General features: G+C 44.5%; 1 protein-coding gene across 1 annotated transcript; it reads right to left on the bottom strand.

Annotated features, from left to right (window-relative positions):
• Positions 1-18,151: 18,151 nt before the first annotated feature.
• LOC123119574 (uncharacterized) lies at positions 18,152-21,083 on the bottom strand. Its single transcript, XM_044539434.1, has 3 exons — positions 19,454-21,083; positions 19,093-19,322; positions 18,152-18,991 (listed from the first exon to the last, which is right to left on the bottom strand). The coding sequence occupies exons 1-3, from the start codon at positions 20,970-20,972 to the stop codon at positions 18,344-18,346; spliced, it is 2,397 nt and encodes a 798-aa protein (XP_044395369.1). The 5' UTR covers positions 20,973-21,083; the 3' UTR covers positions 18,152-18,343.
• Between the last annotated feature and the right edge of the window lie 1,539 nt (positions 21,084-22,622).

Raw genomic sequence — 22,622 nt, 5'->3', positions numbered from 1 at the left:
GTACTCCGCTTCACACGTAGATCCCACCACGACGCTCTGCTTGGAACTGCACCAACTTATAGCTCCTCCATTCATTATAAATACGTATCCGGTTTGTGACTTAGAGTCATCTGGATCAGTGTCAAAGCTCACATCGACGTAACCATTTACGATGATCTCTTTGTCACCTCCATAAACAAGAAATATATCCTTAGTCCTTTTCAGGTATTTCAGGATGTTCTTGACCGCTGTTCAGTGATCCACTCCTGGATTACTTTGGTACCTCCTTGCTAAACTAATAGCAAGGCACACATCAGGTCTGGTACACAACATTGCATACATGATAGAACCTATGGTTGAAGCATAGGGAATGACTTCCATTTTATCTCTATCTTCTGCAGTGGTCGGGCATTGAGTCTGACTCAACTTCACACCTTGTACACAGGCAAGAACCCTTTATTTGCTTGATCCATTTTGAACTTCTTCAAAACTTTATCAAGGTATGTGCTTTGTGAAAGTCCAATTAAGTGTCTTGATCTATCTCTATAGATCTTGATGCCCAATATATAAGCAGCTTCACCGAGGTCTTTCATTGAAAAATTCTTATTCAAGTATCCTTTTATGCTATCCAAAAATTCAGTATCATTTCCAATCAACAATATGTCATCCACATATAATATCAGAAATGCTATAGAGCTCCCACTCACTTTTTTGTAAATACAGGCTTCTCCAAAAGTTTGTATAAAACCATATGCTTTGATAACACTATCAAAGCATATATTCCAACTCCGAGAAGCTTGCACCAGTCCATAAATGGATCGCTGGAGCTTGCACACTTTGTTAGCACCTTTTGGATTGACAAAACCTACTGGTTGCATCATATACAACTCTTCTTTAAGATATCCATTAAGGAATGCAGTTTTGACATCCATTTGCAAAATTTCATAATCATAAAATGCGGAAATTGCTAACATGATTCGGACGGACTTAAGCATCGCTACGGGTGAGAAGGTCTCATCGTAGTCAACTCCTTGAACTTGTCGAAAACCTTTTGCAACAATTCGAGCTTTGTAGACAGTAGCATTACCGTTAGCGCCTGTCTTCTTCTTGAAGATCCATTTATTCTCTATGGTTTGCCGATCATCGGGCAAGTCAACCAAAGTCCACACGTTGTTTTCATACATGGATCCCATCTCAGATTTCATGGCCTCAAGCAATTTCGCGGAATCTGGGCTCATCATCGCTTCCTCATAGTTCGTAGGTTCGTCATGGTCAAGTAACATGACTTCCAGAACAGGATTATCATACCACTCTGGTGCGGATCTTACTCTGCTTGACCTACGAGGTTCGGTAGTAACTTGATCAAAAGTTACATGATCATAATCATTAGCTTCCTCACTAATTGTTGTAGGAATCACTAGAACTGATTTCTGTGATGAACTACTTTCCAATAAGGGAGCAGGTACAATTACCTCATCAAGTTCTACTTTCCTCCCACTCACTTCTTTCGAGAGAAACTCCTTCTCTAGAAAGGATCCATTCTTAGCAACGAATATCTTGCCTTCGGATCTGTGATAGAAGGTGTACCTAACAGTTTCCTTTGGGTATCCTATGAAGACACATTTCTCCGATTTGGGTTCGAGCTTATTAGGTTGAAGTTTTTTCACATAAGCATCGCAGCCCCAAACTTTAAGAAACAACAACTTGGGTTTCTTGCCAAACCACAATTAGATGGTTCCCTATTAGTAAGAGACATCATAGATCGCACCATATCTAATAAAGTGCGGTTAGGATGTTCGGCACACCATTACGCTGTGGTGTTCGGGTAGCTTGAGTTGCGAAACTATTCCGCATTGTTTCAAATGAAGACCAAACTTGTAACTCAAATATTCACCTCCACGATCAGATCGTAGAAACTTTATTTTCCTGTTACGATGATTTTCACTTCACTCTGAAATTCTTTGAACTTTTCAAATGTTTCAGACTTATGTTTCATCAAGTAGATATACCCATATCTGCTCAAATCATCTGTGAAGGTCGGGAAATAACGATACCCGCCACGAGCATCGATACTCATCGGACCGCATACATCAGTATGCATTGTTTCCAATAAGTCTGTTGCTCGCTCCATTGTTCTGGAGAACGTAGTCTTAGTCATCTTGCCCATGAAGCATGGTTCGCAAGCATCAAGTGATTCATAATCAAGTGATTCCAAAAGCCCATCAGCATGGAGTTTCTTCATGCGTTTTACACCAATATGACCTAAACGGCAGTGCCACAAATAAGTTGCACTATCATTATTAAACTTATATCTTTTGGCTTCAATACTATGAATATGTGTATCACTACTATCGAGATTGAACAAGAATAGACCACTCATCAAGGGTGCATGACCATAAAAGATATTACTCATATAAATAGAACAACCATTATTCTCTAATTTAAATGAATAACCATCTCACATCAAACAAGATCCAGATATAATGTGCATGCTTAACGCTGGCACCAAATAACAATTATTTAGGTCTAAAACTAATGCCGAAGGTAGATGTAGAGTTAGCGTGCCGACGGCATCACATCAACTTTGGAACCATTTCCCACGCGCATCGTCACCTCGTCCTTAGCCAGTCTTCGCTTAATCCGTAGCCCCTGTTTCGAGTTGCAAATGTGAACAATAGAACCAGTATCAAATACCCAGGCGCTACTACGAGCATTAGTAAGGTACACATCAATAACATGTATATCAAATATACCTTTCACTTTGCCTTCCTTCTTATCCGCCAAATACTTGGGACAGTTCCGCTTCCAGTGACCAGTCCCTTTGCAGTAGAAGCACTCAATCTCAGGCTTAGGTCCAGACTTCGGCTTCTTCACTTGAGCAGCAACTTGCTTGTCGTTCTTCTTGAAGTTCCCCTTCTTCCCTTTGCCCTTTTTCTTGAAACTACTGGTCTTGTTAACCATCAACAATTGATGCTCCTTCTTGATTTCTACCTCCGTAGCCTTTAGCATCGCGAAGAGCTGAGGAATTGTCTTATGCATCCCTTGCATATTATAGTTCATCATGAAGATTTTGTAGCTTGGTGGCAGTGATTGAAGAACTCTTTCAATGACACTATCAACCGGAAGATTAACTCCCAGTTGAGTCAAGTGATTGTGGTACCCAGACATTCTGAGTATATGCTCACTGACAGAACCATTCTCCTCCATTTTGCAGTTGTAGAACTTCATTGGACACTTCATATCTTTCAATCCGGGCATTTACTTGAAATATTAACTTCAACTCCTAGAACATCTCATATGCTCCATGACGTTCAAAACATCGTTGAAGTCCCGATCTAAGCCGTAAAGCATGGCACACTGAACTATCGAGTAGTCATCAGCTTTGCTCTGCCAAGCGTTCACAACGTCCGGTGTTGCTCCTGCACCGGGTCTTGCACCTAGCGATGCTTCTAGGATATAATTCTTCTGTGCAGCAATGAGGATAATCCTCAAGTTACGGACCCAGTCCGTGTAGTTGCTAGCATCATCTTTCAACTTAGCTTTCTCTAGAAATGCATTAAAATTAAACGGAACAGTAGCACGTGCCATTTATCTACAACAACATAGACATGCAAAATACTATCAGGTACTAAGTTCATGATAAATTAAAGTTCAATTAATCATATTACTTAAGAACTCCCACTTAGATAGACATCCCTCTAATCATCTAAGTGATCATGTGATCCATATCAACTAAACCATGTCCGATCATCACATGAGATGGAGTAGTTTTCAATGGTGAACATCACTATGTTGATCATATCTACTATATGATTCATGCTCGACCTTTCGGTCTCAGTGTTCCGAGGCCATATCTGCATATGCTAGGCTCATCAAGTTTAACCCGAGTATTCTGCGTGTGCAAAACTGGCTTGCACCCGTTGTATGTGAACGTAGAACTGTCGCGATGGTGCATACTCAGGGAGAACACTTGTACCTTGAAATTTTAGTGAGAGATCATCTTATAATGCTACCGCCGTACTAAGCAAAATAAGATGCATAAAGGATAAACATCACATGCAATCAAATAAGTGATATGATATGGCCATCATCATCTTGTGACTTTGATATCCATCTCCAAAGCACCGTCATGATCACCATCGTCACCGGCTTGACATCTCCATCGAAGCATCGTTGTCGTCTCGCCAATTATTGCTTCTATGACTATCACTACCACTTAGTGATAAAGTAAAGCAATTACATGGCGATTGCATTTCATACAATAAAGCGACAACCATATGGCTCCTGTCAGTTGCCGATAACTGTTACAAAACATGATCATCTCATACAACAATTTATATGTCATCACGTCTTGACCATATCACATCACAACAAGCCCTGCAAAAACAAGTTAGTACGTCCTCTACTTTGTCGTTGCAATTTTTACGTGGCTACTACGGGCTTCTAGGAAGAACTGTTCTTACCTACGCATCAAAACCACAATGATTTTTCGTCAAGTGTGTTGTTTTAACCTTCAACAAGGATCGGGCATAGTCACACTCGATTCAACTAAAGTTGGAGAAACAGACACCCACTAGCCACCTGTGTGTGAAGCACGGCGGTAGAACCAGTCTCATGAACGTGGTCATGTAATGTTGGTCTAGGCCGCTTCATCCAACAATACTGCCGAATCAAAGTATGACATGCTGGTAAGCAGTATGACTATTATCGCCCACAACTCTTTGTGTTCTACTCATGCATATAACATCTACGCATAGACCTGGCTCGGATGCCACTGTTGGGGAACGTAGTATTTCACAAAATTTCCTACGATCACACAAGATCTATCTAGGAGAAGCATAGCAACGAGCGGGGAGAGTGTGTCCACGTACCCTCGTAGACCGAAAATGGAAGCGTTTAGTAATGCAGTTGATGTAGTCGAACGTCTTCGGAATCCAACCGATCCAAGTACCGAACGCATGGCACCTCCGTGATCTGCACACGTTTAGCTCGGTGAGGTCCCTCGAACTCTTGATCCAGCTGAGGCCGTGGGAGAGTTCCGTCAGCACAACGGCATGGTGACAGTGATGATGAAGTTACCGGCATAGGACTTTGCCTAAGCACTATGACGATATGACCGAGGTATAAAACTGTGGAGTGGGGGCACCACACACGGCTAAGAGATTGTCTGTTGTGCCTTTGGGTGCCCCCTCCAGATGTATATAAAGGAGGGAGGGAGGAGGAGGCCGGCCAGGAGGAGGTGCGCCCAAGGGGGGGAGTCCTACTCCAAGTAGGATTTGCCCCCCCCCCTCCTACTTCCACAAGGAGAAGGGGGGAAGGAGAGGGAGAAGAGAAGGAAGGGGGGCACCCCCCCTAGCCCTAGTACAACTCGGTTTGGGCTAGGGGGCACACGCCACACCTTGTCCTGCCTCCTCTCTTCGACCACTAGGCCCATGAGGCCCAATAACTTCTCGGGGGGTTCCCGTAACCCCCGGTACTCCGAAACTTATCCGAAACGACCCAAACCATTCCGGTGTCCGAATGTAGCCTTCCAATATATGAATCTTTATGTCTCGACCATTTCGAGACTCTCGTCATGTCCATGATCTCATCCGGGACTCAGAACAACCTTCGGTACATCAAATCACATAAACTCATAATACGAATCGTCATCGGACGTTAAGCGTGCGGACCCTACAGGTTCGAGAACTATGTAGACATGACCGAGACACATCTCTGGTCAATAACCAATAGCGGAACCTAGATTCTCATATTGGCTCCTACATATTCTTCGAAAATCTTTCTCGGTCAAACCGCATAACAACATATGTTGTTCCCTTTGTCATCGGTATGTTACTTGCCCGATATTCGATCGTCGGTATCATCATACCTAGTTCAATCTCGTTATCGGCAAGTCTCTTTACTCGTTCCGTAATGCATCATCCTGCAACTAATTCATTAGTCACATTGCTTGCAAGGCTTATAGTGATGTGCATTACCTAGAGGGCCCAGAGATACCTCTCCGACAATCAGAGTGACAAATCCTAATCTCGATCTATGCCAACTCAACAAACACCATCGGAGACACCTATAAAGCATCTTTATAATCACCCAGTTACGTTGTGACATTTGATAGCACACTAAGTGTTCCTCCGGTATTCAGGAGTTGCATAATCTCATAGTCATAGGAACATGTATAAGTCATGAAGAAAGCAATAGCAATAAACTAAACGATCATAGTGCTAAGCTAACGGGTGGGTCTTGTCCATCACATCATTCTCTAATGATGTGATCCCGTTCATCAAATGACAACACATGTCTATGGCTAGGAAACTTAACCATCTTTGATTAACGAGGTAGTCTAGTAGAGGCATACTAGGGACACTCCGTTTGTCTATGATTCACACATGTACTAAGTTTTCGGTAAATACAGTTCTAGCATGAATAATAAACATTTATCATGATATAAGGAAATATAAATAACAACTTTATTATTGCCTCTAGGGCATATTTCCTTCAGTAAGTGGGTTGTTGTGTATGGGAGTAAAGAGGACTTGATACTTTAATGCTATGGTTGGGTTTTACCTTATGATCTTTAGTAGTTGCAGATGCTTGCTAGAGTTCCAATCATAAGTGCATATGATCCAAGTAGAGAAAGTATGTGATGCGGAGCATCCCTCGACCATCCCCATGGAAGTCACACCACCACCACTAGCACGGAGAGGACCTAGGACAAGAGCACGTGCACGCAGCATCGAGAACGAGGTCAGCTCCTTCCTCTTCGAGCTCCACTCAAATTCATTAGAGAGTTGGGTCCTACCTCAAACGGAAGTGTTATGCCTGATTAGGTATAAAGGTGTTGATCATGGAGAGGCTAGCACAAAGACCCGAGCACCTACGGACGAGAAGAAGGAGGAAAGGAGCGAGAAGGATGAAGGAGAAGAGGCACTGGACACTCCGGGTGCTCAGGCACTTTGGCCCCGGAGGCTCGGCCCCTCCATGGCGCTGCTCCCAGCTGGCCCCGGGTGCCTGGCCTCACTTGGCCTAGCCGCGGCCCAGGCCACCCCTGGGTGCCCGGCCTTGAGGCCCCGGGTGCCTGCCCCCTCCCTCCAGGCCACAGGCCGCCGACCCGGGTGCCCGCACCTTGGGCCCCGGGCGCCCGACCCCCTCGCATGGACGCCACCAGCCACCCCGGGTGCCCGGGCTGTCAACCCCTGGGTGCCCGGCCCCCTGCTACCACCTCCCGAGAAGAGGCCCTGGCCGGTCCGGGTGCCCGGCCGATCTTGCTCCGGGTGCCCGGACCACTCCGCGTGCCTGCGTGCACTTTTGTGTTTTGGACCCTTGTATCCCCGTCTCCCTCACAATTCATCCCTAGACTATATAAACTCCCCCCTAGTTCATTAGAATGATAGAAAAGGATATGACATGATTTAGTGAACTTTGCTCCTTGTACCTCCTCTTGTGAGAGAGAGACCTCTCCCATGGAGATCAAGACCTCCTATGGAGATGATCCCTAGTGGATTCAAGCCCCCCATCTAGGGAAAGATCCCCATCATAGGATCATCAAGACCTCTCTCCTCATAGTATTGGGATGAAATAGTTACCTTGTATCTTTCTTTTCTTGTCCTTGAATCATTGTGACCTCTTGTGTGTTCTTGGATCTAGCATATGTGTGATTGGATCTAGTCAATTTGAGTGTTTTCCCTCTCTTGTGTTCTTCGTGTTCTTCTTGTTCTTGGGGATTTCCCCTCCAATTCATGAAAGATCTCCATCTAGGGTTCCACCCTACAACAGTATGTTAGCTCATGCCTCTCCCTCGTATAAAATTGCAATAATTATTACCAATCTAGTTATCGATTTCCTAGGGACAAATAACTTTCTTGTGACAAAAATCTCTCTACTAAACAACTAACTTTATTATCTTGCAATTTTCTCATAGTTTTATTCTTGCTAAGTACATCTAGTTTTATTCTTGCAAACCTATCCCACTACACCTACAAAGTACTTTTAGTTTTATTATTTTTCTAGGTAAAGCGAACATTAAGTGTTCATAGAGTTGTATTGGGGGTTGATAGAACTTGAGAGAATATAAATCCTACCTTTAGCTCCTCGTTGGGTTTGACACTCTTACTTATCGAGAAAGGCTACAATTGATCCCCTATACTTGTGGGTTATCAGTATCACACACATCTTGTTAAGTTGAACTGTTTCTGTTGTCTTGGCTCATCAGAAATAGTTCATCCGAGTGAACTGTATGTCGTCTATCGCACACACCTTAATCTGCCTGACCAATTTTGCTGTGTTTCCTAATCACAAATAGTTTATCCGAGTAAACTGTATGCCATATATCGCACACACCTTCATTTGGCTGACCGCTTCTATTGTTATGCTTATCGCAAACAGTTTGTATAGATGAACTGTATGCCATGTATCGCACACGTAAATCTAATCTGAATCGTGTTTGATGTCCCCGCCATCACAAATAGTTTGTATCATTTTTTATGGGTTTTTTGCACCACCTTTTGTGATTAATAATGCATCACACACAATTTTGTCGATGGGTCTCTGATTGTAGTGTCGCGTTAGCAGCATCCCGCAGTAGTGCGCATATGCTATATGTTTTCAACTCTTGGTTCCCCATACACAAAGGTCCCCCTCCAAGAAATACCAGATCCACCATCCAAAATATTAACATCAATGTACATGTTGCATGCATCAAGTACAGTCACTAATAAAGACTCATCCGAGAAAAGTGCCAAACCTCCACTTCTTTCATCACTACTCACTACATGGAAACCTTTCACACCTAGTCTCCATCTTAACTTCTCAACTTTATCTAAAGCTTGTCTAGTTTCACAAAGAAAGACAAGCTTGGGGTTATTGGCTTTAGAGAGGGCCAATACCTCACAAACTGCACACCCCCCCTCTCCCCCACGCGCGCACACGTAGTTCCACAACATGATATTCGTTGCATCCGGCGGTTCTCTCCAAGGGAGGCCGCCTATATCTCATCATTTCCACTTTCCTTGGTAACTTTCACCCTTTTACTGCTTTTACTGCTAGTTGGAGAATTGTTCTCTTTCAAATCCTTCCCACTCCCATCAGTTATAGCATGACTTTTGGTGCACAAAAGGCTCTTGTGTTCGCCTCCACCACATCCATATTCAAATGCTTTATAGAGTCCTTTTCCGTTGCCACACTACTACCTAGAATTTTCACTAGGCTCGAAGTTGTATCCATTATTTCAAGGTTCGGCCCCTCCTTTATTGATTACTGATATAATCCTTAGCCCGTGTACCAACATGCATGCCCTTTGGCCTACCATCATTGTATGCCCTAGGATTGTTAGGAGCATCTGCATAAATCCAATCACCAAACTTTATATTTTTCTCTGCATGGATTCCGAGCCCACACTCCTTGAACCCATGACCTACTAGGCCGCAAATCTTACAGTACCTCACGAGCTTCTCAGAGCGAACAAGATATAGCTGTCGTTCTTTACCTCTGACAATGCTTACATATTTGGTCAAGGGCATACGTATATCATGTTTCACCCTTAAGAGAATATAGTATCCCCTAATATTTCCATTCAAACGCATATCCATGATCTCATCTGCACCTTTCAGAAGTTTCTCCACACGATGGGAAGCTTTTTCTTTCGTGCGCGTCGGGGCGGCGACGGTGGAAAGCAATGCAGGCTTAAGTTAGCGGTCTTTCCTCCGGTGCGATGGGGTGGGTGGCGGCCTCCCCTCCAAGTTTTGGTGGCAGTTGATCCTCCAGACGGAGGCGTCTTGAAGCTCTACGTCATGGTTAGATGTGGTCACCAGATCTGGCTCATCGGTGTTGGTCGACAACGAGGTAGGCGGTGGCCTCGACGTGGTGATGGTGCGGTTGTTGGGAAACGTAGTATTCAAAAAAATTCCTATGATCACGCAAGATCTATCTAGGAGAAGCATAGCAACAAGCGGGGAGAGTGTGTCCACGTACCCTCGTAGACCGAAAGCGGAAGCGTTTATCAATGCGGTTGATGTAGTCGTACGTCTTCACGATCCGACCAATCTTAGCACCGAACGTACGGCACCTCCGTGTTCAGCACACGTTCAGCTCGATGACGTCCCTCGTACTCTTGATCCAGTTGAGGCCGAGGGAGAGTTCCGTCAGCACGACGGCATGGCGACGGTGATGGTGAAGTTACCGGCGCAGGGATTCGCCTAAGCACTACGATGATATGACCGAGGTGTGTTTCTGTGGAGGGGGGCTCCGCACACGGCTAAGAGAAACTTTTGTGTGCCTTTGGGGTGCCCCCTTCCCACGCATATAAAGGGGGGAGGGAGGAGGAGGCCGGCCAAGGTGTGGCGCGCCCAAGGGGGGGTCCTACTCCAAGTAGGATTCGCCCGCCCCCCTTTCATATTCCCACAAGGACAAGGGGGGAGGAGGAGGAGAAGAGAAGGAAAGGAGGGCCCCCCCCCAACCCTAGTCCAATTCGGATTGGGCTAGGGGGGGCATGCGCCACTCCCTGGCCTGCCTCCTTTCTTCCACCACTAGGCCGATGATACGTCTCCGACGTATCTATAATTTATCAAGTATTCATGCTATTATATTATCCATCGTAGATGTTTTATATGCATTTATATGCTATTTTATATGATTTTTGGGACTAACCTATTAATATAGAGCCCAGTGCCAGTTTTAGGTTTCTCCTTGTTTTTGAGTTTTACAGAAAAAGGAATACCAAAAGGAGTCCAATTGACGTGCCAACTTTTGATGATTTTTTATGGACCAAAAGAAGCCCCCGGAGTGAAAGAGTTGGGCCAGAAGAGTCCCGGGCTGCCCACGAGGGTGGGGGGCGCGCCCCCTGCCTCGTGGATAGCCAGGAGAACCCCCTAACGTGAAATCAACACCAACCTCTCCTATAAATACAGAAACCTTCGGGAAATAACCTAGATCGGAAGTTCCACCGCCGCAAGCCTCTGTAGCCACGAGAAATCAATCTAGGCCCTCTCTGGCACCCTGCCGGAGGGGGCCATCATCACCGGAGGCCATGGGGAAGGATCTCGAAGGGGCCATCATCTTCATGAAGGCCAAGGACTAGAGGGAGAACCTCTCCCCATCCAGGGGGAGGCCATGGAAGAGGAAGCACAAGGGGGAGGACCTCTCCTCCTCTCTCTCGGTGGCGCCGGAGTGCCATCAGGAGGGGAATCATCGCCGCGGTGATCATCTTCATCAACATCACCATCATCATCACCATCCTCATCTCTTTTACACGGTCCACTCTCCCGCACCCCGTTGTAATCCCTGCTTGAACATGGTGCTTTATGCCACATATTATGATCCAATGATGTGTTGCCATCCTATGATGTTTTGAGTAGATATCTTTTATCTTTGGGTTGATTGATGATCTAGATTGGTATGAGTTGTATGTTTTATTTTGGTGCTGTCCTATTGTGCCCTCCGTGTCGTGCAAGCGTGAGGGATTCCCGCTGTAGGGTGTTGCAATATGTTCATGATTCACTTATAGTGGGTTGCTTGAGTGATATAAGCATAAACCCGAGTAAGGGGGTTGTGGCATATGGGATAAAGGGGACTTGATGCTTTAATGCTATGGTTGGATTTTACCTTAATGATCTCTAGTAGTTGCGGATGCTTGCTAGAGTTCCAATCATAAGTGCATATGATCCAAGAAGAGAAAGTATGTTAGCTTATGCCTCTCCCTCATATGAAATTGCAATGACGAATACTGGTCTTGTTAACAATTGCCTAGGATAATTCCGCACACCGACCCATCATTATTCCACACTCGCTATTTATAGTATTTAGTAATATATTCTAACTTTATGATAACATCACCTACTTTTATATTTTAGCTCTCTGATATCATGCAAAGTTATCCTCTTCATACCCACAACGTAGTTTTATTTCTCGTATCTAGTTGGAAGCAAAAGTTCGGTGTACGTAGAGTCGTATCAGTGGCAGATAGGACTTGAGAGAATATTGATCTTACCTTTAGCTCCTTGTGGGTTCGACACTCCATACTTATCACTTCCACCTTTGGAAATTTCTACGATGATTCCCTGCACTTGGGGATTATCAAGCTCTTTTCTAGCGCTGTTGTCGGGGAGCAATAGCATGGGGTTGATATTCTCGTGTGTGCTTGTTTGCTTTCTTCACTAAGTAGATTTTGTTTTTCCTTTTTGTTTCTGTTTAGTTGTGGGTGAAGCATACAAAAAAATTAAAAGATTGTAAATACAAAAAAATTTACTTGCCTCTCATGCCTAAAAAAAAGTTTTTCAAAAAGCGAAGTGATTGGAAAGTTATGCATTGAAGAAGTGAGGGTCGACCTTGAGCACTTGTGTTCATGCTCACGGAAACAATGTAGAATTTTTCATGGAAGTTTCTCTGTAAATAATTATCCCCTTGTATATATCCATTGTATTACAAAAATAATGTGCCAAGCTTTGGTTTTAGGATGATTAGATTGCTTGTTTACTATGTGCAGAACAAAAACAGAAACTTTGGCTGTAGCGCGTGATTTTACATTTTTTACTGGAAGGTCAAATGGTTCTGAAACTTTTTGCACATTACTTCTGTACAAATTTTTCAAATTTTCATATTTATTTCATAATTTTTTGGAGTTACAGAAGTTTACTAAACTTCCAGATTACTAAAGACTGTCCTGTTTTTGACAGATTCTATTTTTTGCATGTGGTTTTGTTATTTTGATGAATCTATGGAATACATTAGGTTTAACACCAATATAAATAAAGAATGAGTTCATTACAGTACCTTAAAGTGGTAGTTTGCTTTATTACACTAAAGGATCTCACAAAGTTTTTGTTAAAGTTTTGTGTGGATGAAGTGTTCGAAGATCGAGGAGCTATCAATATGAGAAGAATAAAGAGAGGCAAGAGTTCAAGCTTGGGTATGCCCAAGGCAATATTTCAAAGGATACTCAAGCATCTAAGCTTGGGGATGCCCCGGTTGGCATCCCATCTTTCTTCTTCAACAATTATCGGTATACCTCGGTTTTTGTTTTGTTCACATGATTTGTGTCCTTTGTGTTTTTTTCTTTAAAAACCATGCTAGTATGAGTTAGCCCTTCATTGATTTATAGAATACTTCATGTGCTTCACTTATATCTTTTAAGTATGATCTTATAGAATTGCTCTTTGTGCTTTACTTAAATCTTTCGAGTATGGTTTTATAGAATGCTTCGTGTGCTTCACTTACATATTTTGAGCTTAGATATTGGTTAGTCTATATTAATTGTAGAATGCTCCATGAACTTCACTTATATCTTTTGGAGTATGAATAATACTATCATCTAAAGTGGGTTTGGAATAGTGTCAACTTTAGGAATTAGTGATCCCACTATTCCGAATGAGAAGAATTTTGCTTATGAGGAGAGTAGAAAAATTTCTATGCTTGTAGATCATGAAAAGAATGCTTTATGTGATGGTTGTATTGTTAAACTCATTCATGATGCTACTGAAAATTATTATAAGGTAGGAATATATGCTTGTAGGAGTTGCAATAATATCAAGTTTCCTCTCTATGTGCTTAAAGTTTCGAAGTTATACTTGCTTTGCCTTCCTATGCTAGTTGATTCTTGTTCCCTTAATTTGTGTGCTCACAAAATCCCTAAGCATAGGAAGTGGGTTAGCTTTAAATGTGCTAGTCATATTCTTCATGATGCTCTCTTTATGTTTCAATTCTTATCTTTTATGTGAGCATCATTGAAATCATCATGCCTAGCTAGGGGCGTTAAACGATAGCGCTTGTTGGGAGGCAACCCAATTTTATTTTTGTTTCTTGCCTTTTGTTACTGTTTAGTAATAAATAATTTATCTAGCCTCTGGTTATATGTGGTTTTATGTTTTAATTAGTGTTTGTGCCAAGTAGAACCTTTGGGAAGACATGGGTGAAGTCTTTGCAATCTTGCTGTAAAAAACAGAAACTTTGCGCTCACGAGAATAGATGCCATTTTTTAGTAGAGAGTGATTTTAGGTTGATTCTTCATCAACATCACCATCATCATCACCATCCTCATCTCTTTTACGCAGTCCACTCTCCCGCACCCCGCTGTAATCCCTACTTGAACATGGTGCTTTATGCCACATATTATGATCCAATGATGAGTTGCCATCCTATGATGTTTTGAGTAGATATCTTTTATCTTTGGGTTGATTGATGATCTAGATTGGTACGAGTTGTATGTTTTATTTTGGTGCTGTCCTATTGTGCCCTCTGTGTCGCGCAAGCGTGAGGGATTCCCGCTGTAGGGTGTTGCAATATGTTCATGATTCGCTTATAGTGGGTTGCTTGAGTGTCAGAAGCATAAACCCGAGTAAGGGGGTTGTGGCATATGGGATAAAGGGGACTTGATGGTTTAATGCTATGGTTGGGTTTTACCTTAATGATCTTTAGTAGTTGCGGATGCTTGCTAGAGTTCCAATCATAAGTGCATATGATCCAAGAAGAGAAAATATGTTGGCTTATGCCTCTCCCTCATATGAAATTGCAATGACGACTACCGGTCTTGTTAACAATTGCCTAGGATAATTCTGCACACCAACCCATCATTATTCCACACTCGCTATGTATAATATTTAGTAATACATTCTAACTTTATGATAACATCACCTACTTTTATATGTTAGCTCTCCGATATTATGCAAAGTTATCCTCTTCATACCCACAACATAGTTTTATTTCTCGTATCTAGTTGCAAGCAAATGTTCGGTGTACGTAGAGTCGTATCAGTGGCAGATAGGACTTGAGAGAATATTGATCTTACCTTTAGCTCCTTGTGGGTTCGACACTCCATACTTATCACTTCCACCTTTGAAAATTGCTACGATGATTTCCTGCACTTGGGGATTATCAGCCCATGAGGCCCAATAACTTCCCGGGGGGTTCGGTAACCCCAGGTACTCCAAAACTCATTCGAAACGACCCGAACCATTCCGGTGTTTGAATGTAACCTTCCAATATATGAATATTTATGTCTCGACCATTTTGAGACTCCTCGTCATGTCTGTGATCTCATCCGGGACTCCGAACAAACTTCGGTACATCAAATCACATAACTCATAATATAAATCGCCATCGAACATTAAGCGTGCGGCCCTACGGGTTCGAGAACTATGTAGACATGACCGAGACATATCTCCGGTCAATAACCAATAGTGGAACCTGGATGCTCATATTGGCTCCTAGATATTCTATGAAGATCTTTATCGGTCAAACCGCATAACAACATACGTTGTTCCCTTTGTCATCGGTATGTTACTTGCCCGAGATTCGATCATCGGTATCATCATACCTAGTTCAATCTCATTACCGACAAGTCTCTTTACTCGTTCCGTAATGCATCATCCCACAACTAACTCATTAGTCACATTGCTTGCAAGGCTTATGGTGATGAGCATTACCGAGAGGGCCCAGAGATACCTCTCCGACACTCGGAGTGACAAATCCTAATCACGATCTATGCCAACTCAACAAACACCATCGGAGACACCTGTAGAGCATCTTTATAATCACCCAGTTACGTTGTGACGTTTGATAGCACATTAAGTATTCCTCCGGTATTTGGGAGTTGCATAATCTCATAGTCATAGGAACATGTATAAGTCATGAAGAAAAAGCAATAGCAATAAACTAAACGATCATAGTGATAAGCTAATGGATGGATCTTGTCCATCACATCATTCTCTAATGATGTGATCCCGTTCATCAAATGACAACACATGTTATGGTTAGGAAACTTAACCATCTTTGATTAACGAGCTAGTCTAGTAGAGGCATACTAGGGATACTCTGTTTGTCTATGTATTCACACATGTACTAAGTTTCCGGTTAATACAATTCTAGCATGAATAATAAACATTTATCATGATATAAGGAAATATAAATAACAACTTTATTATTGCCTCTAGGGCATATTTCGTTCAGCGGTCGTCGTGTCCGTAGTGTCCAGGCCAGTGGCCGACTCGCGTCAATGGAATGGGGATGGTGGTCTAGAAGGCTCTAAGTGAAAGCTTGCCTGACTCTTGCCGGACAACGGCGGCGACACCTGTGGCGTCGCTCTCCTCCTTGGAGGCGTCGCCACGGAGTCTTCTTCGACCTCTCCCATCCTTAGGTAAGCTTTTCGAGGGAAATCCTAGACCGGTCCAGTCAAGCGACAGGCGTTGTTCTCACGTCGTCTTCCTCCTTTGGGGCGTCGCCTTGAAAATCTTGCTCCCATCCACGTTTCTTGGTGGGTTGGACGCACACGGTGTCGCGGCTGGTAGGTGGCCAACCGGAGATGCGTGGATCCCGTGTGATGTCTTGCGCAACAACGATGGTGATGAAGAGTGATGGTTTGGTCGCGGCAAGAACTTGGTAGTCGGCGCTTGTTCCAGCATGTCCGACGGGTCTTTGTGTTGGTCTTCCGTTGCTGGAAGTTGGAGCTGCCATGTATTGTGTGGCAAGGATGACCTGCATTGGGCGGTCCTGTCATGAAGATCTTCATCGGCGCGAGCTTTGCATATATCTTCTTCAGATCTCGTCATCAGAATCAGAGCTGACAGTCCTCTACGCGAAGAGTCAACTGTTTGGCTTGTGCCGGCGTGGGTTTGCGAAGCCACTGCGACCAGGCTTTCTTCAGTGAAGTCAGAGTCGCCGGCTCGAGGAGGAGTGATGACGATGACCCTGGTGGACAACCTTGATTGCGGCTCTCTCTTTGGTGGTGTGTGTGCGCCTTGTGTTGGTAGCCAGGTTGGCTGGTATTCCCTCGAGGTTGTCGTGTTACTGCCGGAGAGGGTGTTTGTGCCGTTTTTGTTCGGTTTTGCGTTAATTAACAAGACAATTCTCTTCTTCTTTATTAATGACATGAGCCAAAGCTTTTGCCTCCGCTTCAAAAAAAGTTTCTCCACAATGTTCTTCTTGCATTAAAAATATGGCAACTTATGGATTTGTAGCCATATAGGCATATGAACAAAATCAATGTCCTCATCTCTGCTAAATCCGTCATGAGCAATGTTACACTTACAGTCATTTTTCTACAGATGGAAGTGGCATTATTAGATTAGGGACAGGAGGGCCCCGCACCTGAAATCCAGGGGTTACTGATAAATTAGACTCTGCCAAGTCTGTCCGTAGGAGAGTTTTCGTAAGTGCGGTCCATAAGTGGAGCATTTTTTATCCACATCATATGGGCACAACAAGACTACCTAGTTGTGGAATAGCCAAGGCCTGCATCCTTATGTGTTCCTTGTCTCCAAGGCAAAATGCCTCAACAATGAATCGATTGGGACCAACAGGCCGGAACTTTGACGCATCTGATGGCCTAGGGCCCGAAAGTCGGTGGTGGCGCGGTGGTAGTGACGTGAGGTGGCAGCAACATCGCGAGGGCGGCAAGGCGGCAATGGTGGCGGGCGGGTGCTGAGGCGGAGCGGTGACGGCATGGGGGAATGCACGGTGAAGTGCCAGGTTTTTTTAGCCCACCAACGTTTTAGGGGAAGGTCATCTTTCTAAACAAGAGGGAACTTGGGGCCGGTCGAGTTTATAGGATCCTAAATATATTCCGGGTTTACAGATTTTGTTGTGGACGTTTGTTTTTGCCCAAACTTCCCCTAAATGTAGCTTTTTTGTGAACAGGGGATCTATTGAAGTTGCTCTTAGAGCAGCTCGGTTCCTCTAAGAAACTTCCCGAACTAGTTTTACAGGATGTTCGTAAATTTTAAGGGAAGTTTCATGAGAGCTACTTTGTCAGATTCCATAAACTTCTTCCCCTAAAATAGGTTTTCATTTTTAATTTTCATAAAACAGAACTAGATAATGGCCTAGGGCTCCCCAGTCAGTGACACGCACGACAGCCTCCAGCAAGGGAGGCGCGAGGTAGTCGTTGGCCGCCGGCGAGACACGTCGTGGTCATGGGGGCGGCGAGGCGACGGCGGTGGCGTGACAAGGCGGTGCGGCGCAGCACAGGCGGCGATGGCGTCGTGACCCTGGAAATTTATTACATGTTTACGGGATTTATTGGAGATTTTTTTGTTATTTTACAGATACATGATTTGTTGGAGATGTTTTTCTGTTATTTTACAGATACGGGATTTCTTGGAGTTGCTCTAACCATAGATTTGACGATGCAGACCATTTTACTTGCGGCTGGCTCACAAAATCTAGGCTTTCTGCAAAGGATTAATGCTGATTATCGAAACAGAATTAGTACTTCACATAGCATAATAAGAAGTTGAAGTGGACACAGATAGTCAGATACACAAATAGTTGGACATATCAATACAAAAATAGTTATGCAGTTTCACAAACCACATGCAAGGGACAAACAGATAAATTTGGGTAACGGGTTCTGTAGTCCATAACCTCCAACGCACAAGAACCATCAAACATGCCCTTCTAAGAGGATATCCATCCTTTTGGTAACAAGTTTGGACCAAGCAACAGTAATCTCCACCTTAGAGTCACCAATCTCACATATACCTCGACTTACATTGCAATATTCGGCCCTGAACTTGACACGACCTTGTCTAGCAATAGCATCACCAGACTGCGAGTAGGCTTGTATAACAAATTGCAGGCTTTCTTCCAGTTCTACAGAAACAACATGCCTTGACAGATCAAGGTAGCCATCTGTGCCCATTGGCATTTCTCCACCATCAGAAGAACGAGAATCAACCAACACAACTTGCCTGGCCAGGGAGTCCATAACTTCCTGTGGTGGTGAGGAGCACACAATCCGACCACCATATTCAAAAGGCCACGGTCCCCCTTCAACAACACGGACACTTAAGGTGGTAGCCTGGACTGTCTTTGCGAGTCGCTCCAAGCTTAACTCTACCGTGCAAAAGCAGTTGCTGATGAGAGCGGTATCTAAACCTTCATGATAACCACCAGAATAAGTGCAGCAACGACTGATCAATGCTCTGTCGCTGGACCTTGTTGCACCCTTTACTTTCAGTTGGACTTCGAAGTCAACATGGTCCACAGCCACGATGGCACGGGACGGGCCAGTCAAGTGCAAAAATGGATCCTGCAGGGATCATAGTCATCATTGTCGCTGAATGGAATGAACAAGGACACATGCAAGAACAAAAATGGAAAACAGAGAGAAATTTGGAATACGGTACATACCTCTGGAGTGAGTTTTTGACAGTCTTCCCTTCGCCTAAAGAAGAGAATGTTGCGGTTGTAGTCCACGGTGTCTCGGGCAGCAACAACACCATACACATGGAGTGGTAACTTCAACTTTCCATCTGTTCCAACAATCTTCAAGGAGTAGATCTGCAAGGTGCTCACAGAGCGAGCGGCGTACGGGATCAGTCCCGGCGTGCAATGTGTAAAGTGCATAGGACTCACTGCGGCTGCGACACCAAATTAATCCAAGTGTTAGACATGTTCTAACATGAATTACTTGTACAAGGAAAAAAGGAAGGGAAGAATCTGGTTGCCAAATAAGAGGAGAATGATTCGATGGATGTTCATGTTTACTTACTACTGTCTTCAAATTCACCACAGCATCCCCATGCGGATTCCCAGACTTCACGTTTTCCAGAAAACAACCTGTCCTCCATCTCCATCTCCTCTTTGTCTGATTCTGTGAATTCTGTCACCTCCTCCTCCTCCCCCTCCTCCTCCCCCTCCTCCCCTACCGCGTCCTGAAGTGAGAACGGGGTCGGGTCTGTTCTGCAACAGCTCAGTGCGTCCTTTTTATCCTGCTCCCACCTCAGGTCATCCTTTTCATTCTGCTCCCGGAACTCGCGTAAGCTGGCTTCCATCTTTAATAGCTCCGTACGAAATTTGTAATACATCCTTAAATTCTCAGCAGTCATCTTGCCCAACACCTTCTCATCCTCAAATTCGAGCATCTTGTAATATTTGCACAAGTTGGTCATACCATCCGACTCACTCTTATCATCCGAAACCAGCACCATCATATCCAACATCCTCGATGCATGTGTCTCCATGCTTGACTTGCCTTCACTAATTGATTTGCCTTTATCCATCATCCTCGACTCATGCGTCTCGGCGCTTGATTGGCCATCATCCATGTATGCAGTCATCTGGTTGGAAAGGCAACTTATCAAATCTGCTCCCACAAAATGGTCACCCTCATCATCTGTCAACTGGCCATCATCAGCGGTATGGTCAGTCAAATCTGTTATAGATACATCCACCTCTTCCTCAGTCCTCTGCTTCTCAAGACAGTGGGTGCTGGATTTGCCTTTGCCCATCTGATCGGTCATCTCCTCCTTGGTCCTCTGGTCCTCAGCATATTGGACCGCCATCTGTTTATCAGCATTCATGCTATTATACAATATACTATTGGAGATCCTCGATAAACTCTGCGCTGTGTTACACAGATCGGAGACATCGTAATAGGAGATGATGGGGACACTGATTTTCCTCAGAATAGATGCTATAGATGCCATCTCGTCACACAAGGCATCCGCCTGCTGCAATATATGACTGAATTGGCGGTTTAGGCGCACTCCCTCGTCCTCAATACCGTAGGGTGAATATACATGCTCGAAGTTGGATTTGAATCTGGAAGCTGATTTGTTATTCTCCGAGTCGATCTCCTTCTGGTCGCAGGGCTCGGGCAACTGCTCGGGGATGCAACTGACTTGGGAGGTCACACTATGCGTATCGGAGTTAGGCAGATCCACGCTCTCCTGATCGGCCATGATCTCCTTCTCAGCGACCCTCCGCACTGCATAAAACTTTTTGCGCCTCCGCGGCACTGTGCGTTTGACCTCCGTAACCAAGGCTTTGCGCTCCCTGGCCAGCTTCTGGCACGCGATCTCGCTCCTCAGGGACGTGATCTTCCTCATGATCTCGGGATCGTAGGAAAGAACGTCAGATTGTTTCTCGATGAGCAAGTTCACCAGGGACGCAATCTCCATCCTCAGGATTCTTGCTTCGGAAACAACGACAGGCTGCCGATCCATCTCTTCCATCGCCATCTCAGGAGGCGGCCGAAACTCGACTCCACCGCCGCCGCCGCGCGCCATCAATCTCTCTCTCTCTCTCTCTCTCTCTCTCTCTCTCTCTCTCTCTCTCTTTTTCTCTATTCAGATTGCTAACCAGGCTCGCGTGTGGTATACTCGCGGCCGCCGCCGCTTAAGCTAGGGTTTCTATAACAAACAAACGATGGTCGGATGCCTATATATTCCAGCCCCACGCTCAGCCAACCGGCTCCACTCGTTCTTCTTCTTTTTTTTTTGCCTCTCCGTTTTTTTAACTCTCTCCATTTCTTTTTTACTTCATGGTTAATTTTGTAATTTTCTAAAGTTTGTCCATCTAAAGATTGACTTAACACCATAGTTTAAAAAACCAAACCGGCAAATGAGGTTGTTGGTTCAGGTTTTTGCCAGTCGGGTCGCCGGTTAATCGGTGCATTTGCGACAAAACCCGAAATATTTAATTGGATTTTCCAAAAATTTGACCTCACATAATATTATATGTAAACCATTAATAAATTAAAAAGGGTTATTAAACTATTTGGTAATTGGGCATTTGCATGCCCAGTCAGGTTAGATCTTTGATTCCTTGATGATGCAGCTTTTTTTGGTTTTTTATTAAAAGACTGGTATCTATAATACCTAAATAGTTCATCCCCACTATCATATTTCTCTTAACATGCAGCCTATCCACCTCAGCAGCCTTGCTACCTCATCAATTACTGTTTTTTTATCTTTATGCAGCTCACCACATCAGCATTTGTTTTAAAAGAAATCGTGGGATTGGTAACCGAAGAGGCCTTCATGTAGACGACGAGTTGGTGTAATAATGGATAAAGGGAGCCCAACAGAAGCCCATCCGTCGATCTCTTCCACGTACCTCTTCTCCACCGCGCTCGCCTCCACCCCCCTCGCCCCCTTCCTGTCGCTCCACCTCTCGCCGCCGAGCCTCCTCCCAGTCCCGGGGCTCCCCTCCGCACACGCCTCCTCCCCCAAGGCGCTCTTCCGCATCCTGCGCTGCGCGCGGCACCACCCGCGCCTACCGCCGCTCGACCTCCAACTCCAACTCGCGGCAACCGACGCCTCCTCTGCCTTCCGCGCCAACCCCCGGCTACCCTCTTCGTTCGGCCCGGCGGCCAGACTCCCGTCAGACGCCTCTTCTGCAGGACCGATGGCCCGGCTCTCATCTGCATTCGGCACGGCGGCCGAGACCTCATTTTACGGCCCTCCAGCAGGACCTAGTTTGCAGGAAACCATCCGGCGATGTCCAGTCTGATTCCACTGCCGATTGTGAAGGTACCCATCTATTGATTTCAGTGTCGAGTCCCAGGGCTATCCACCACGTGCGGGCATCAATTGATTCAGATAGAACCGAACTAGTTTAATTTTTATTTTATTGTGTGTATTTTGCAGCAAGGAAGCTCCTGATGACAAGTCGATGTGAATTTTTAGTAGGGGAAACATCTAGATACGAACCATAGGATAGGTTTAGTATCTTATTGGAATTGCTGATTTTCTTGATATAGCATGCACATATGCATGGGTATGGTACTGCTATCGCTCAGACTATGGAGAGCAATCCATGATTCAGGTTGAGTTATTCATGAACGATTTTTTTCCGGTTTATACCAGTTGCGAGCACCATTGATACACACCTATCCAGCCAGGCGGGCAATGCTCACTTTTGTTTTCATGTAAGTA

The sequence above is a fragment of the Triticum aestivum genome, chromosome 1B, assembly GCF_018294505.1.
Source record: "Triticum aestivum cultivar Chinese Spring chromosome 1B, IWGSC CS RefSeq v2.1, whole genome shotgun sequence".
In the NCBI taxonomy this organism is placed as follows: domain Eukaryota; kingdom Viridiplantae; phylum Streptophyta; class Magnoliopsida; order Poales; family Poaceae; genus Triticum; species Triticum aestivum.
Note: the sequence above shows the minus strand (reverse complement) of the source record. Positions and strands in the feature narration are given on the sequence as shown.